We start from the raw sequence: 17,728 nt of genomic DNA, 5'->3' as shown, positions 1-17,728 counted from the left end.
TGTTAAAGATTTTATTTATTTGAGAGAGGGTTCAGGAGGAAATGGGGAGAGGCAGAGGGAGAGGGACAAGCAGACTCCCCAGTAAGCAGGGAGCCCAACTGAACTCTGCAGGGCTTGATTCCAGAACCCTGAGATAGTGACCTGAGCCAACGGCAGATGGTTAACCAACTGAGCCACGCAGGCACCCCCGAAAGCTTGGTTTTAACTGGAATTATGAATATCAACAGGAGGTAAGAAGTGCTATTCAATAGAAACATAATGTGAGCTACCCAGGCAGTTTTAAGTTTTCTAATAGCCACATTCAAAATTGAAAAAAAAAAAGATTAATTTTAATAATCCATCTTAGCCAGTATATTAAAAAAATGTAATCAATAGAAAATAGATATTCAATAGTTGACTTTTGTCTCGGTCTTCAAACCCAGTGTGTATTTTATATTGACAGCACATATCAATATCTTAAATTACCATCGGGAACATTTTATTTCCATATAGAGCTCATCAGGTGTATGGTTGAAAAAGATTCATATACCCAAGTTGTTCCAGACACTGAATTGGAAAACCGAGTTTTTAAACTTAAACTCACTAAAATAAAAGGAAATAAAATTGAGTTCCCTGAAACTAGCCATGTTTCAAGGGCTCGATAGTCACATGTGGCCAGTGGGTGTCATGTTAGACAACATGGGGTTAGAAGGGCTGACTGCCAGTTAAAGTTGCCTGATTTATTAATAAAAGTAGGAAAATGGTTACTTTAAAAGCACATCTTATCTTGGGGTGCCTGGGTGGCTCAGTGGGTTAAGCCTCTGCCTTCAGGTCAGGTCATGATGTCAGGGTCCTGGGATCGAGCCCCGCATCAGGCTCTCTGCTCAGTGGGGAGCCTGTTTCCCCCACCCCTCTGGCCACCTCTCTGCCTACTTCTGATCTCTCTCTCTCTCTCTCTCTCTGTCAAATAAATAAATAAAATCTTTTAAAAAAGCATATCTTATCTTTATTTTAAAATAGAGTCTACTGGGAAAGTGGACAAAAGGAGTTCTTAGGTGTGAAAAGGGAGTCACTTGGTGTTCTCAAACTGACATTTAATAAGATGAGGATAATTTTTAAGTAGGCACAATTAAGGAAAGTTCTGTGACCAACTTCCCCCCTTCTCTTTCCTTTATCTTTAGGTCCACCAGAAAGCGACTCACCTTCCCCATCTCAAACTCCATGCACGCCATAACAATGACCTGGGGGGATGAAATTGATAGAGCATTGATGTGGTTAGAAAGAGCAGTTAACACATGGGTTCCAGGATTATCGTTTTTTTCCTGTTTTGTTTTTTAACCCCCCAAAAGAACTCTTGGTAAATGATAAAATGTCACTCTTGCCCTTCCTTCTGTCCTTACTTCCCCTTTTCCTATTCAAATCAGTAAATTCTTATTAACAAATGAACCTGTCAAGATATGAACTTTCATTTCCTTGAATACAGGTGACATTGTGATTTTAACAAAAATATGCCTGAACCCTGAAATTCTAGCGACTTGGACCCAAAAGGCATCGATTCTAATGCAGAGGAAACCTCAGTCCCATATCCTAGCACCCTGCCCCCCTCCCTCTCTAACAACTACGGAAGAGAGTAACAGAAGCAACTCTGTCCTTACCAGGACGCTGTATTCCCAGACCATCCTCCAGAAGTCCAGGAGCGTTGTAGACAAGGGTCCCTGGGTGGCAATATAACCCTTGGGTCCATAAACTCCCTAAAGGGGAACAGAAATTATATAGGATGACTATGAATAGTATCTTCTTCTTCTTGTCTAGTATCCTCTCCACCTTTTTTTTTTAGGTACCTAGAGAAATATGGTCTAGTACCTCAACCCCTTGTTTAGGTACTAGAGAACTATGAATGCAGGGTGTACCTTAATGAAGTTGGCATTGATGTAGTCGGAATCTTCATCCGAGGTTATCAGGGACAGCTCTACTCGGCTGTGATCATCTATAATAGAAAAGACAGAGCCAGGATAACTAAAAGGGCTTAGTCAGAGGGCTTACTGTAAGTCAGGATCTAGCATTGTGAACAGCAGATGATTTTTATAGGGAGAAACAAAACTTACAGGGCAAGATATCTTTATATCTGTTTTTCTTGATATTCGTGGGCATCTCAGCCACAGTGGTGGGATAGGTTTTGTCTGCCTTGTACTTGGTGGATTGTCTTTTCAGCTTCTGTAATAAAATTCCAAAAGTTAAATCCTCCTAGGGCACAGAGGGAAGAAGCTATCTCTAGACAGCTTTTCTTCTCTTCTGCCCAAACAGTCCACTTTTGCAACTGGTAACCTCTTCTAGAAGTACCTCCAGTTCAGGACAGAGCCCCAGAGCATAAGGCCAGCAGACTTCAATTTGGAGAAGTGAAAAGATCACACTTACAGCAGCTGAGCCACAAATAACTAAAACCTAGAGGTGAAACTAGCAAATATTTTAAAAGCCAATGTCTTTTTGAAAACAAACTATATGTTCCACACAAACATCAGCCACTAGAAGCTTACCTTCTTTACAGCTACCACAGGACTATTTTAAGTAGAAATGGAACTTAAGCCAAATAAAATATTTCTATATCTAGCAAAATTTCAAAGATTTCAGTCCTGAAAGCAGTCTTCATATATATATATATATATATATATATATATATATATATATATATATATAACCTAAATGGCAAGCCTACCCCTCAACCAAGCAATGTTTAAATGGTATCAAATTCTGTTGGTAGAATGTGATCTGGACCAGGCTGGGACTGGCATAATATGGTTCAACAAGATTTCTCAAGATGGTGAAGTAACTCCATGAAACTATTCCCATTTTCCAATATTCTACTATAGACCAGAATTTCACGTCAGAGAAAATCATTGTTCCTCTTCAGCTCCTTAGGAAACAACCAGGTCCTAGATGTTGTTGAACTCCCTTATCATTTAAAGAAACCAATTTTAGGGGCACCTGGGTGGCTCAGTGGGTTAAGCCTCTGCCTTCGGCTCACATCATGATCCCAGGGTCCTGGGATCGAGCCCGGCATCGGGCTCTCTGCTCAGCAGGGAGCCTGCTTCCTCCTCTCTCTCTCTCTCTGCCTGCCTCTCTGCCTACTTGTGATCTCTGTCTGTCAAATAAATACGTAAAATCTTTAAAAAAAAAAAAGAAAGAAAGAAAGAAACCGATTTTAATAGAACTGACCTTTGTGAAGCCTTACTCAATCTGAGAAAGAAAAGGGGGAAACATCTGTGATAGCTGACACATATTTGTTGAACTGAACTATGGAAAATAATTTTCAGTATCTACCCACTATTTAATGGTGCCTCAATCACGTGAAGAGCATTAACTACTTCCTATAGGTCCAATTCCTCAGGATCTACTCCATCTTCATTTCTTTTAACTTCCTTTTTGAAATCTCCTCCTCCCTTGGCCCTTACTAATCTACTTGATTTTGGTTGTCCTCCTTCTTCTCTACCTTCTCACTCGGGGACACCACATCCTCTTAGAGAAGACCTACCAATGGGAGGGTTTAAAATTCATTTACCTGATTAAAATCAATTATAGTTCCAACCCCAATGGGAGAACTCTCAAATTTCTATACAGAGATTCGATTACCAAGTTCTAGTCCTAAATTCCTGGCCATGTCCTAGACCTTTCCGCTTCTGCATCTTATTAGAGTCTCAGACTCCACACACTTCAAACTAAAATGAGCATCGTTCCCACTGTCAGTGACACCGGCATTATTTTTATCCCGGGCAACTACAGACTGGAAACCGAGAGTCACTTGGGGTTCCCCACTCCTGACAATTCCCACCTCTAACTGGGTCAGCAAGGTCACCTGATTCTTGCCATGCAGTATCTTGTGTCGACCTTCCTTCCTGTGTCTACCACAGGTCCATTCGTTCAGACCCTCTACCTTAAAACTTGAACCAGCCCAGTTGCTTCTTAACTCACCTTCACACTTTTCCGTTTCCTCATTAAAAGTCATTAAGGGACAATCATGCCAAATTAATCTTAATTAAAAATTGCTTTCCTTATCTCTCTCATGCCCAAGACAACTTCAATGAATCCCCCTTGCTACTGGGAAAGAGCCCAGACTGTTTAGCCAAGTACTTGAGATTCTCCCCAGTTGGACCCCGAGCAAATTTTCCCATATTCCCCACCGCCCTACCATTGTAAGGTGTCTTAAGACTGACTTCCCAGGAGACACAATATGTGCCCCATAAATGTTTAATAAATGCAGGAATAGATAAATGCAGGAAATAGGAATAAGCAAATGACTTCAGGTACCTAAAAATCTTTTTATGAAATTTTTAAAGATTATGTTTAAAGTTTTGAGTAAACTCTACTCCCAGTGTGGGGCTCAAACTCACAGCCCCAAGACCAAGAGTTGCATGTTGCCCTGACTGAGCCAGCCAGGTGCCCCAGGTACCAAAAATTCCTAACCCGGACCTAGGCTGTGGTTCTGAGGGATCCTAGCTCTCTGATTACATGCATTTCCCTTCAATGATCTCACTGTCTACACATATCCTTGTTTAGCCAATTTAACAGGCTTGCTTTCAGTCTATGTGAACACTTAACCAGAAAAATATATTTAAGAATATTAGAAAAAAATGTATTTAAGATTATCTACCAAAACAAGTAATATTTTCCTAAAAAAAAAAAAAAAAGATTGACTTCTAGTTTCTTTTAAGATTATACAAATTGAAGGGCACCTGGGCAACTCAGTCAGTTAAGCATTCAACTCCTGATTTCGGCTCTGGTTATGATCTCAGAGTCATGAGATCAAGCCCCGTGTCGGGTTCTGTGGGGAGCCTTCTTAAAATTTTCTCTCTCCCTCCCGTTCTGTTCCTCTTTGCTCTGCATGTGCAACCACCCTTTCTCTCTCTAAAAAGAAAAACAAAAAAAGATTATGTTATATGTAGTATCATTACTTTAAGATAACGACTTTCCTTTTCTTTCTCATAAATGTATATCTGCTACTGCTTTATATGTAGTATCATTACTTTAAGATAACGACTTTCCTTTTCTTTCTCATAAATGTATATCTGCTACTGCTTTTGCATTTCTTAGCAAAGTTTATGATCTATTTTGTTCCAGGGGATAAAATGATAAAGAGAAATAAGGAAATAGAGAAAGAACTTTCTTTGAACAACTGGCAACAAGAAAAAATAAAAAAGGGGCGTGTTACCTATTGTTGCTTAGTTGCTATACTTCATACAGTGTTTTCACATAATTAGGATGTGTGTCTAACTGTAGGAATTTACTTAAGGACATTTATAATTACATCATTTAAAAAACATGGGTGGGGCATTAAACATCTGCCTTCAGTTTGGGTCATGATCCCAGGGTTCTGGGATTGAGCCCCGCATTGGGCTTCCACTCAGCAGGAGGCCTGCTTCTCCCTCACCCACTCCCCCTGCTTGTGTTCCCTCTCTTGCTGTCTCTCTCCCTCTGTCAAATAAATAAATAAAATCTTTAAAAAAAAAAATGGGTGATGGAGGGAGAGCCTAAAACCAAGGTATGATGACAGAGAGATTTAAAAATGTCGTAGAAAATAGAAATTTCCTCCAATAAATCATTCCAATCCATCATTAGATTTCAAGATCAGCTCTGGATAACTTGATGAAAAGCTGGAGTCATGAGATGTTTGTTAGCTGGGAGTTCTTAACACCAAGAATTCCAAATATCTAGAATTTAATTAAATGGACACTTTCCAAATAATACATAATCGCTAAATTATTATACCACCTCAGAGTATAGGAATGTAAGCATTTTCCAGCTGAGGATGACAAAGGGGACAGATAGCCAGTACCTTCTTAGTTGCTGGACCACAAAGACCAGCGTGTTCTTCTAATGACCATTTTTTCTGTTTCTAGAGGTAGATCAGACACAGGCGACCTATTACAGAGCAGGTGTACGGTCATTTCTTAAATTCTAGTTTCTGACTATGGTTTGAGTTGCTGTGGATTTTCAGGATTAGATTTAGGGGGAGAGACGCTGAACTGGTAACAATACAGTCTATTTTCATCACAAGAGGGATGCAAGTGGGCTAGTTTGAGAGTTTAACTAAGGGCATGCCACAGGCACATGGGAGACTATTAAAGAGTTCCACTCAAGTTACACTGATTTTTCAGCTGTCTCCACTCTTATGAACCTTTGGAATGATCACTTTTTATGTTGCCATTCATTCCAGGGCTGCTGAAAAGCTGTCAAGTCCCAGAACTGTTCCTCTTAGAAATCTCTAGAAAGGAGCCTGGCACATACTCCTTGTTACACTGTTTCTACATGTTTGTTTTGCTTTGCTTGCTTGTCCAGTGCTTTCTGAGAATGCTATATGCAAAAAGCCCTTTTTATAAGATACACCTCTATTAATTTGGTAAAATGATAAAGATTGTGTGTGTGTGTGTGTGTGTGTGTGTGTGTGTATGCATACATGTGCTTGTAAACCTGTGATTGTTTAGCAGCCTCGACTGCCCCCTTCCACAGTGGAACAGGATGGCTTTTTCTCCCCTACTCCTTCCTCCTCCTGGAGTCATCCTGCTGGATGACCAGGGTGATGTACTTTTAGCAAAACATCACATAGGAAATGCCGATGGAATTGTTCATTTGGGAAGTGTGAAACGTTTTTGTTTTGTTTTGTTTTGTTTTTAGATATCTTACCATGAGCTCAGATCACTGTGAAGGACTTTTTTTTTTTAATTCCCCTTCTGTCCCTACCAGACCTGCAGGCTCCAACACCCCAAGAGAGAACAAAACAGAGCAGAATTAGGACAGAATCATGGATACACCTCACAGAAAAGAAGGAGCTTTGAGACTAGACAGCAAAAGTGCCTAAAAGAGAAATCAGAGCCATGGCAGTGAGTTGGGGGTTGAGGGAATAAGGATAGGTCAAAGGGGGAAGGTATTTCTCAGACAAGCACAAGGTATGAGGATGCACATTCACTAGAGGGGGCACGAATGAGAGAAATCAGAGGCAAAATTGCTAAGGGAATAAGAAAAAGGGCCAGCATCCCTCCTGGCCCCGATCAGTTGGAATGTATGACAAACCAGATTCGGTGTATTCTTGATATGCTAATAATAGTACCTGCATTTGGTTTATGGTCTATACTATCCTTTTCCTTTCAAGACAGGTCTGGCCCTAAGAATAGAAATCAGGACAGTCATCAGCATGTTCTTCTCATTGACTAGTAAGTTAATTACTCATAAATGGATTAAGGTCACTCCCAAAAGAGGATAGAAAGAAAAAGAAAGCCCAAGACCATAATATCTTTGCCTTGGAGAACTACATCATTGTACAGAAGACCTTGCATAAGTTACATTTAGGAGTGGGAGAAATCAAATTTGCCCCCACCCCCACCCCCGTGCTAGATGAGAGAGGGAGATCAGGTCAGGCTGTTTCTAGAGCTTCTTAAGGTAGTCAGTCCTTTAATGCCTACAACTACAAGTCAGTATGATCTATTCCAGTCCTCCAGTCTGGCTCCAACTAGCCGGCCAAACAAATGAGAATTGGCTTTCAGTCCAATAGTCAGGTAAGTGAGTAGGTGAGTAAGCAAGAGCCCAAAATGGGGTGAGTAAACCAAGAAGTTCAACTTGTTAGATACTTACAATGTGAGGCGATGACAAGACATGTGTTTTGTTTTGTTTTGTTTTTAAATCCTGTGAATAACTGAAAAATGCGGGACTGGATGGTCCCTAGTTGAGAGGCTGGGGATGGAGTTGAGAGGAATTTGCTTTCAAAGGGATGTAATATATTTATCATGATGGTAGCAGAAAAAAAAATTCAGCTTCATGTACACAAAAGTCAAGAAATCCTGATAAGTGTGTTCAAGTTCAAGTGATAGGCTCTATCGCATAAATGAGTCATTTCAATTGCATGGATGTTTGTGCACTGGCTACGTAGGACTTACTGTGGTCATGACTGCCCTGTTAGTATTGTTACTGTAAATAAATAATAGAGCTAGGATCCATCTAGATCTTCTCTGTGGAGCTAATAAAACATACCATGCCTTCTCTTGTCTGTCTTGATAGGTCTCCAGAAGTTGCTACACTACCGGTCTGACTTCTAGTGTATTATAACCCAACATTACCATGGCCTTCACGACTGGGTATATTCTATTAGGGCTCATTGAATCCTCGATATTTAATAAATATGTCTTTGTATTTGATAAGTGCAGTGTTTACTTTTTATATAAAAATACCTCATCCCAAAGAAACATAAAAATCACCCTCCCTCCATTTCTCTTTTTGCTTTTTCTTGTTTAGATGGACTCAAGCAACACTAAAGGAAAATTTTAAATATAGATTTCTTAAATAAAAAGTAATGCATATTCATTGAAGAAATTTTAGAATACCGAGAAGCAAAACAAAATTATAAAAATTACCTAGGATCCCACACTACCCAGAGTTAATCATTCCTAATATTTTATATTACATGCCAATCCTTTATCTATGTGTGTAATAAAGATAGGATCACACTGCATATAGGGATTTGCAACTTGCTTTTCTTACTTATGAATTTCCGTTCTACATTTTTAGTGATGACAGAGTATTCCATTCTGTAGGGTGTAACATAAATTATTTAGTCTATTCTTTCATTTTATTACACATTAAAGGTGCTTCAATCTTCCTAAACAATAGTTCTAAACAATATTATTCTTTTAATTAAATTATTTTATTTTATTTATTTGACAGACTGAGATCACAAGTAGGCAGAGAGGCAGGCAGAGAGAGGGGGAAGCAGGCTCCCTGCTGAGCAGAGAGCCTGAGGCGGGACTCGATCCCAGGACCCTGAGATCATGACCTGAGCCGAAGGCAGCAGCTTAACCCACTGAGCCACCCAGGCACCGCTCTAAACAATATTATTATAGGTAGCCAAAACCTATACAAATACCTTTCATTATTTTCTTCAGATAAATTCTTGGGAATGGTCAAAGAATTTGCCCACTATAAAGGTTTTAGATCCATATTATCATTTATATATATATTTATATATCAGAAATGGTATACAAATTTTGCCTCCAGAAACATTACAAAAGCAATGTATGAAACTGCATGTTTCTCTGAACTCTGACCAACATTAGGATTATAATATTATAAATATTAAGGCCATCTGGTAGCTTAAATGTTGTTGTTGGTATTTTTGTTATTTATACTTCTATTTGGAGTTTCTTCACTCCAAAACATTCTTTAGAAGGAAGAAGATACACCATAATCAAATTACCCTATCTACATGAAACCATGTTCATATTTCTGTAATCCCATCCAGTCTTTGTTCAAATACATATAGCTCATATATGTACATTGAGTGCAATTCTTTTTTTTTTTTTTAAAGATTTTATTTATTTATTTGACAGACAGAGATCACAGTAGGCAGAGAGGCAGGCAGAGAGAGAGAGGAGGAAGCAGGCTCCCTGCTGAGCAGAGAACCTGATGCGGGACTCGATCCCAGGACCCTGAGATCACGACCCGAGCCGAAGGCAGCGGCTTAACCCACTGAGCCACCCAGGCGCCCCATTGAGTGCAATTCTTGACATTTGCTAAGCTTTCACTATTTATACACAATTCATACTTTTATACATATCTTCTTTTAAAAAATTATTTTACTTATTTATTTGACAGAGAGAGAGAGAGAGAGAAAGAGGGAGAGAAAGGGTGCAAGCAGGAAGAGTGGCACACGGAGAATCAGGCTCCCTGCTCAGCAGGGAACCCAATGCAGGACTTGATCCCAGGACCCTGGGATCGTGACCTGAGCTAAAAGCAGACGTTTAACCCACTGAGCCACCTAGGTTTCCCTTACACATGTTTTCTAAATGAAGACACTTCAACTGCCTCCAATGTAGAAAAGTATATCAGAGGAGTTTTATACAAAATTGACCAGCATGTAATATACATAACCAAGTCTTGACCCATATTTCATACAATGACTGAAATGTACATGTCATAAAAACCACCATCAGTTGCAGTAATTGGCCAAAGGGATTACCTATTCTTCTGCAAATTGTAATCTGTCTGATCAAGAATGCACTAATGGAAATAGAGAGCCCTCCTTAGCCTTGAAGGCAAGACGTCCCTAGTGCTGGCCAGGAAAGAGTAATGGCACCACCAGTCTGAGGGTTTGAACAGGGAGGTGGTGATCATACCGTTGCACTTGAGGCCACCAAAATCAATATGCTCATCAGACAACTTTCTGGCTATAGTTAGTTTTTCTCCAAACTATTGAATATGCTATTAGTCATGCAAACTCCTATTCTGACAGTGATTTTTCTTCCTAAAAAATTAATAAATTGGCATTCTTGTTTCTGGTGAATTTCTCATGTATTTGCCTAGTCCTGATCAACTCGGAGCATACTGACAAAATTGAATTTTTAGACTAGCAAAACTAAAGCCAAGACACTGGATTGTGGTGATCCAAAATAGTTAACACCACATGACCTTGTTCAGTGCATTCTGATCACAACACTACAGTAACTGCATGTATTTGACCCTGATGGGATTCATAAAAATGATTAGAAAAACATCAAGACCCAGCTACATGTAACAAAATGGATGGATTTTATAAACATGATGTAGAGTGAAAAAAAGAAGACATTAAAAAAAAAACACACACAACAAATACATAGCATGATTGCATTACATAGTTCCAAAATAGGTAAAATTAATCTCTACTGTTCAATGATAAATACAGGTCTTAAAACTATGCAGAAAGATAAAGAAAACAATTCACAGATAAAAATCATAACCATTTCAGGACAGCATTTACCTCTAATATAGTGGGGTTTGGGGGTAGCTGTGATCCAGAAGGACACCCAAGGGATTTACAAGGTGTGAGCAATGTTCTGTTCCTCCATCTGAGCAATGCTCATATGGGTACCTGTTTTATCCTAGTGCTAAATCGCATGTGTTTGTTTACTTGTTTAAAGATTTTATTATTTGAGATACAGGGAGCATGAGCACGAGCAGGGGGAGGGGTAGAGGGAAAGAGAGAAGCAGGCTCTCTGCTGAGCTGGGACACCATTGTGGGGTTTGATCTCAGGATCCTGGGATCATGACCTTAGCCGAATGAAGGCAAATGCTTAGCCAACTGAGCCACCCAAGGGCCCTGTCTATAGTTATTTATTTTTATTTATTTATTTTTAAGTAGGCTCCATATCCAGAGAGGAGCCCAAATTGGAGCTTGAACTCACAACCCTAAGATCAAGACCTAAGCTGATATCAAGAGTCAGATCCTTCACCGACTGAGCCACCCAGGTGTCCCTTGTGTGTGTGTGTGTGTGTGTGTGTGTATGTATGTGTGTGTGTGTTTTCCTCATGTGTGTGTTGAAAGCACTTTTCTGTGTACATGTTATATTCTACAATTACTTCAAGTTTAAAAGGTTCAAGCCAATGTATAAACTGGGGGCAATAGAGTCAGGGCTAAGAGCACATGCTTAATGTTAGATAGCTCTATTTCAGATCCAAGTTCTACCATTTAATGAACTGCATGAACTTAGGCAAATTGTCCCTCAGTGTCTAGGACTTGCCAGACACGTGCGAGGGGCTGCAGATACCAAGATAAGCACAACTAAATGTGAGCCTTATCTTTGTGGTACTTCAGACGGATAGGAGAGCAGAGGTTAATCAAATAATCAAACAATATGTAAAATTTGAACTGTGATAAATCCTATGGAAACATTAATAATGCTGGGGGCAAAAAAAAAAAGAGATGTAAAAAGAAATGACAGACGTGGCTGACCAAGAACGTATAATAGGAGATTTGTTGGATTTGGGGGGTCAAAAAAGGCTTCCCTGAGGATATGCCTACCAAATTGAGATCTGAAGAATTATGAAGTATTAACTAGGTGAAAAGGAGTATGAGGGAATATTCAAGGAAAGGGAACAGCATGTGTGCAAAGGCCCTGTGGTAGAAGAGCATGACAAGGACAAGCTCAACATGCTGTGGGAAGTTGGAAAAGCCCTTGAGGGCTGGTCCATGTAGGACTTTGTATTGTAAGGGATTCTTTGGGAAGTAAATGAGACTGTGTTTGAGCATAGAGCATGGAACACAGTTCCATGGGTCAGTTATCATTGAAAGTTATCATTGAACAGACAACTTATAATGAGAAAATGCGGGTTGAAAATAACCATGGAGTATAGAGTTGTGGAATCTCTATGTTGTACACCTGAAACTAATGTAACACTGTACATCAGCTATACTTTGATTATTAAAAAAAAAAGAAAAGAATCAAAATAATTTTTGAGGTTTCAAAATCAAATAAATAAAATTAACACAATGAAGTACTATTTTACACTAAATTGGGGGTGGGGAGTAGGAAGGATGTTAGGATGCAGTATAGAGGTTAAGGGCTTTTTATGAGACCAGTTTCAAGTCCTGGCTTTGCCATTTCATGGCTTAAATGAAGATAATGCTTTCCTCTTGGGGTGTTGTAGTAATTAAGTTTATATATGGTAAACCACTTAATGCCTAACATATAGTAAGGAGTCCAAAAGATTTAATTTCTTGTATAGTTATTAAGACTAGCAAGGTGGTAGAAAAGATGATACATTCAGACTTTGCAAGTTAGAAAAACTCTTTGAAAAGCACATTTGGCAACACTTAGCCCATTAGATGCTAAGACTTTTTGACCTGGTAATGATATTAGCCCCAGGATATAATTCAAAAGATGAAAACCATGCGGACGAGCACATTTATTGCACGTTATTAATAATTGTGAAAAATTAGAAATAATCTAAATGTCCAAGAAAAAGAAAAAATCAAATTACTTGGGTGTCTACCACATATCAGGCATTTTATGTATTTATTCCATTTTCTCGCAGCATTCTGCAATGTGAATATTTATTTATTCCCACTTTTTAATGACTTTGTTCAAGGTCACGGAGCTAATGATAGGCAGAACCTAAATCCAAACTCAGGTTTATATGACACTGATGTCAATTTAAATATAGATGGTAAAGCAAGACTACCTGAACTTAAATCTCTGTTCTACCAATTCCTATCTCTCTAACCTTGAGCGAGTCAATTAACCTCTGCCTCAGTTTCTTCATTTATAAAATGTACAGTACCTTCTTCAATGGATTAAATGACTTGATACATAAAGGTGTTTAGAACAGTTTCTATAAGAAATATGGAAGTATTAGCTATTATTATGAGCATTATTCTTTCCTTATACCATGCTCCATCAAAAGCCATAAATATAGATTTTAATTAACATGATAATTTGGGTATAATATTAAGTGAGAATATGAGAATACAAAATTGTATCTATGCTGTCATTATAACAATGTAAAAGGCAGTATATAAATGGATAAGAACTAGAATTTCCACACCAAGTAGACTGTATTTGTTGGGATATTGGTCCTACGGTGAATTTATTTTCTTTTAACTTGCAATAATATTGTTTTATATGAATAACAACAATATGGGGTACCTGCGTGGCTCAGTCGGTTAAGGGTAGGACTCTTGATTTCCACTGAGGTCATGATTTCCAGGTCATGAAATTGAGCCCCAAGTCAGGCTCTGTGCGGGGGAAGGGAGTCTGCTTGAGATTCTCTCCCTCGCTCTCTGTCTCTCCCCCACACTTTCCCTGCCAACCCTGGGCTCTCTCTCTGGACAAAAGGAACTATACTAACTGAGGTCTTATGCTCAGGCTAAAAACCCTTTGAGGAACTCAGTGTTACTGGCTGAACCAAGACATTACTGCATAAGGATTCATTTCCCGGACTCTGAAATGACAGATCCAGCTTAAGCTTCACTTCTGGGGCTGAACAACGGCGTGAGCTTAGGCCAATTACTTAACCTCTCAAAGCCTCAGTTTTCTCATCTGTGGGTCAGCGATCATTAACAAGAACGGAAGAACGGTTTTTTTTTTTTTTTTAAATGAGTAATAAATAAGATAATGAATACAATGCCTCCTTGACACCGCACCAAGACTATCACAATTCAGTATTTACCGGTGTAATTAGCTGTTTAATGTCTGCCTGTCTATGGCATCCTCTGATATCTTGGGAGATGAGCTCCACCAAAGCAGGGCATTGTATCTTGCAGCATCTAACACAATGCTTTGCACATAGTAAGTTCTCAGTAAACACGTGAATGAATGCGGGAAAAGCTTATAGTCGTGGCAGTTTCCACTCTAGTAAGAGCCAAGTTTAGTGGAACTAAACTTCCACTCGTTTCATGGCAGTTTCCGCTACAGAAAGGTGATTGAATTTAGTGTCGGCGAAGGAAAAGTCCTCAGCTGCATGGTATTGGCTTCAGCCAGCATACCAGCACCATGTGCTCTGTGCGCAGACACACAGCCAAGGGGGTGGGGCCAGGGACTGAAATCCAAGCCTCGGACCTGGCGGGAGGCAGGGTACACAGATTGTCTCCCTGGAACCAGAGATGGCTTTCTGTAATTCCCGCAAAGTCCCTACCATTGAGGCTAGCAGTGGCCTCATGTCACAGAATTAGTGCTCCAACCTCAAAAACATCAAATCCTGGGAGAATACATCAAAGAGTTGAAGATGGGATGGGGGACAGGACCCTATGGAAAGCCCTTCAAGTTAATGGCAGTATTGACCTGTCCAAGCAAGCAACTGAGCCCTGTTCACCACCACCCAACTCCCCCAAAATGAATGTCTCTGGTATCTCAGCTGAACCTTTAGGTGGGGCTGAGGGCAAGACTCTGTTTTTCCACTGGAGGACATGAGTCAGTGAACAGTGAGGTGCCACTTAATCACCACCCAAAAACAAGGTCCTTAAAACCAAGAGCTAGAAAAGCAAGGAAGTGATTAATATAAAAGTCAGGATAGTGATTATTCCCTGGGCAGGACAGGGCAAGACATGGTGGGAGTGGGGATGGGGAGAGGAATGGGGGTGAGGGACCTGCTGGAGAAGTGATACAGAGGGGTCTCTGTGAGTCTGAGGATGTTCTAGTCCTTGACCTTGGAGGTGGTGGCTTTATAATTATACATGCTGTCTGTAATTTTCTAACAATGTATTATGTTTCACAATTTTAGACAGCTGAAAAAAATACTAACTATACAATGTTTTTAAGCAGGGGGAAATGACCAGGTTTGTATTATTAGAAGATCAATTGGGTATTGAATGCAAAATAATATTAGTCAAGTTGAGTTGGTATAAGGGCTTCTCTCACAACATATAATCACTCAGTCATAATATCCAATCACTCAGCTTTACAGAGTGTTTTCACAGCTACTCCTGGGATCAGAATGTCAGGTCCATGAGCACAGAGGTGTTGTCTTGTTCATGGCTGTATCCTCAGGGCCTAGAACTAAACTTGGTATACAGGAGGGTCTCAATAAATATTCCTGAATGAATGAGCACCTTTAACTATTGCTGATATTTAATCGTCATGACAATATGTGAGGATCCGTAGGATGTAAATTATCATTCCCATTTTGGAAGTTAGGAAACAAAGACTTGGAAAAATGAAGGAACATGTCAAAGAGTTGATAATTGGGTTGATGAGAGACTCATGATTTGATTTCAGGTTTTCTGCTTCAACTCTCTTGTTTTTCCTACTTCTCTGGATCTGAAGAGCCAAGGCCTCAAGCTTTTAGGGCTCTGAAACACCAGCTGGAAGTATTCCAAAGTACATAATAGGTACTATCAGATATGCCATGTCCTCTGCTGTGCTAGGTTATGGGATGAATGAAGCCTACCCAGCTGCTGATGGGTCAGTCACCACAGTCCCATCAGAAGAGATGCAGCGTTTCCCTGGATGACCAGATCTAGTCAGCCTCACTCTCCTTGGCACTCGTGTTTGTCTCCATGCCCCTCACTTGTCTCTATTCCTCATCCCAGCCGTTCCACCCCTCCAAACAAAAGAAGCTTAAGGAAACCCTGTTATTGCAAAAAACACAGGTTCTCATTTTTCCTTTTGAGAAAATACACCAGAAAAATAAAAGAAGAAATAAAGAAATATGGCAGCCAGTAGTTTCAGGGCGCAGGAGCCCTTGTCATCCCAGAAGAATTCTATGGGGAGGCTAACACATAATGTTCCGTGAAAAGTTCATCTTGGTTTCTTTCCTCTTAATTTTAATTAAAAGTCGTCATTTGAGGCATAAGGCACAGCTCAGATACCTAGGAACTCCAGGTGTTCAATTAATGTTGAGTATTTATAAACCTGGAATTATGTAGGCCTTCCGTAGGAATCCTAGTCCAACTCCAAGAACTAGCAAACACAATATTTAAAACAGTATTTTGGAGATAATACATAAAATACACAAGCCACTTAGAAAAGCTGAAGTTTGGGGGGTGCCTGGGTGGCTCAGTCTGTTAAGCGTCTGCCTTCAGCTCAGGTCATGATCCCAGAGTGCTGGGATCGAGCCCCGCATGGGACTCCCTGTTCAGTGGAAAGCCTGCTTCTCCCTCTCCCACTCCCCCTGCTTGTGTTCCCTCTCTCGCAGTGTCTCTCTCTCTATATATAAATAAATGGGTGAAATCTTTAAAAAAAAGAAAGGGAGTCTTTAAACAAAAACAAAAGCAACAAAGAAAGAAAAGTTGCAGTTTGGGACATCTAGGTGGCTCAGTGAGTTAAGTGTCTGCCTTTGGCTCAGGGTCCTGGGATTGAGTCCCATATTGGGCTCCCTGCTCAGAGGGAAGCCTTCTTCTCCCTCTGTCTGCTGCTCCCCCTCCCTCTCTCTGACAAATAAATAAATTAAAATCTTGAAAAAAAAAAAAAACTTGTCGGAAAGTTGGAGTTTTAGGTTGCCTTTCTCCCTTCTTGCCCTGCACGGTCTGATATACACGTTCTCTCCGAGGAGCAATTTGGTCTAGGAGAGTTGAACCATCCTCATCAGCTAAACAGTCTGTGTAACTCCCCTGAGAGTGTCACATGTAGGACTCACCAGAAATTCACCGGCAAACTCCTCTTTGTCAGTTTTCTTGCTTTGGGTCTCCTCCAGGAATCTGTGCAGAATTTCCCTTTGGTCCATGCTGCAGGACAAGAGAAACGGTCTGCCAGTGGGTGAAGGGAGGGCATGTCATATGTATGTCATGGCCGAGATACCACCAAGGAGCCAGGGCTGCTGCTGGAGCAGAGCATGTTGAAGGCTGTGGTTAACTGACTTCATCACAAGCCCTAGAGGAAATTAGTGCGCAACCAGCTTCTGTGGTCACACAACAAAGCCATCATCACTCCAGGGCCCTAGCGCCTTCCTTCTCAAGGAAGGAACCCGGTTACAACTCGAGTTGCAACAAACAAGAGGCTAACCAGAGCATCACACGTGGTCTGCTTAGCTCTGAGACTGTTCCACTCTATCCCTTTTAAGCGAGATTCACCTTTTTTCTTGTTTCCTAGAGAAAAGGCAGTGTGCCAGGTCTCACGGATCGGATCTGCTTCTCCCCATTTCTTCAGTGAACACAAGGGCCCTGTTGATACCTTCTGTTTCCTCAGCCAAGTTCAGCTAGGGCCAGAAAGCGAGACAGACACTGTTTGGAGTTAAGACATCTTCTGCCTGTGCTACTCTCTCCAAAGTGCCTTGTCCATGTGATCGGTGGGAAATTTCTGTTCATCAGAGAAGGCATTTTTGTTCAGAAATTTTAAGTATGGGGGTGCCTGGGTGGCTCAGTGGGTTAAGCCGCTGCCTTCGGCTCGGGTCATGATCTCGGGGTCCTGGGATTGAGTCCCATGTCGGGCTCTGCTCGGCAGGGAGCCTGCTTCTCTCTCTCTCTGCCTGCCTCTCTGTCTACTTGTGATCTCTCTGTCAAATAAATAAATAAATAAATCTT

General features: G+C 40.5%; 1 protein-coding gene and 1 long non-coding RNA gene across 9 annotated transcripts in view; one reads left to right on the top strand and one right to left on the bottom strand.

The window, feature by feature from the left end:
* The window catches only part of PTPN22 (protein tyrosine phosphatase non-receptor type 22), a 55,440-nt gene extending 37,948 nt beyond the window's left edge, over positions 1–17,492 (bottom strand). For 2 of the 8 annotated variants that reach the window (XM_082685019.1, XM_082685020.1), the window contains exons 1-5: positions 16,846–17,080; positions 2,085–2,193; positions 1,890–1,966; positions 1,635–1,730; positions 1,182–1,220 (exon numbers count right to left, since the gene is read on the bottom strand). In XM_082685019.1, the coding sequence (XP_082541145.1) occupies positions 1,182–1,220; positions 1,635–1,730; positions 1,890–1,966; positions 2,085–2,193; positions 16,846–16,932 (408 nt within the window). In that variant the 5' untranslated portion in view covers positions 16,933–17,080. Of the gene's footprint in view, positions 1–1,181; positions 1,221–1,634; positions 1,731–1,889; positions 1,967–2,084; positions 2,194–4,706; positions 4,879–16,845 lie in introns of those variants that run through there. The other 6 variants (XM_082685022.1, XM_082685023.1, XM_082685016.1 and 3 more) reach the window with 5 other exon arrangements.
* On the top strand, positions 160–8,159 carry LOC309841703. Its single transcript, XR_014299257.1, has 2 exons — positions 160–230; positions 8,023–8,159. It is a non-coding gene; the product is annotated as an uncharacterized lncRNA (long non-coding RNA).
* Positions 17,493–17,728: the final 236 nt, after the last annotated feature.

This window comes from Mustela nivalis (genome assembly GCF_964662115.1).
Source record: "Mustela nivalis genome assembly, chromosome: 10".
Taxonomy (NCBI): Eukaryota; Metazoa; Chordata; class Mammalia; order Carnivora; family Mustelidae; genus Mustela; species Mustela nivalis.
The sequence above is the reverse complement of the archived record's forward strand: the minus strand, read 5'-3'. Positions and strand labels throughout refer to the sequence as shown.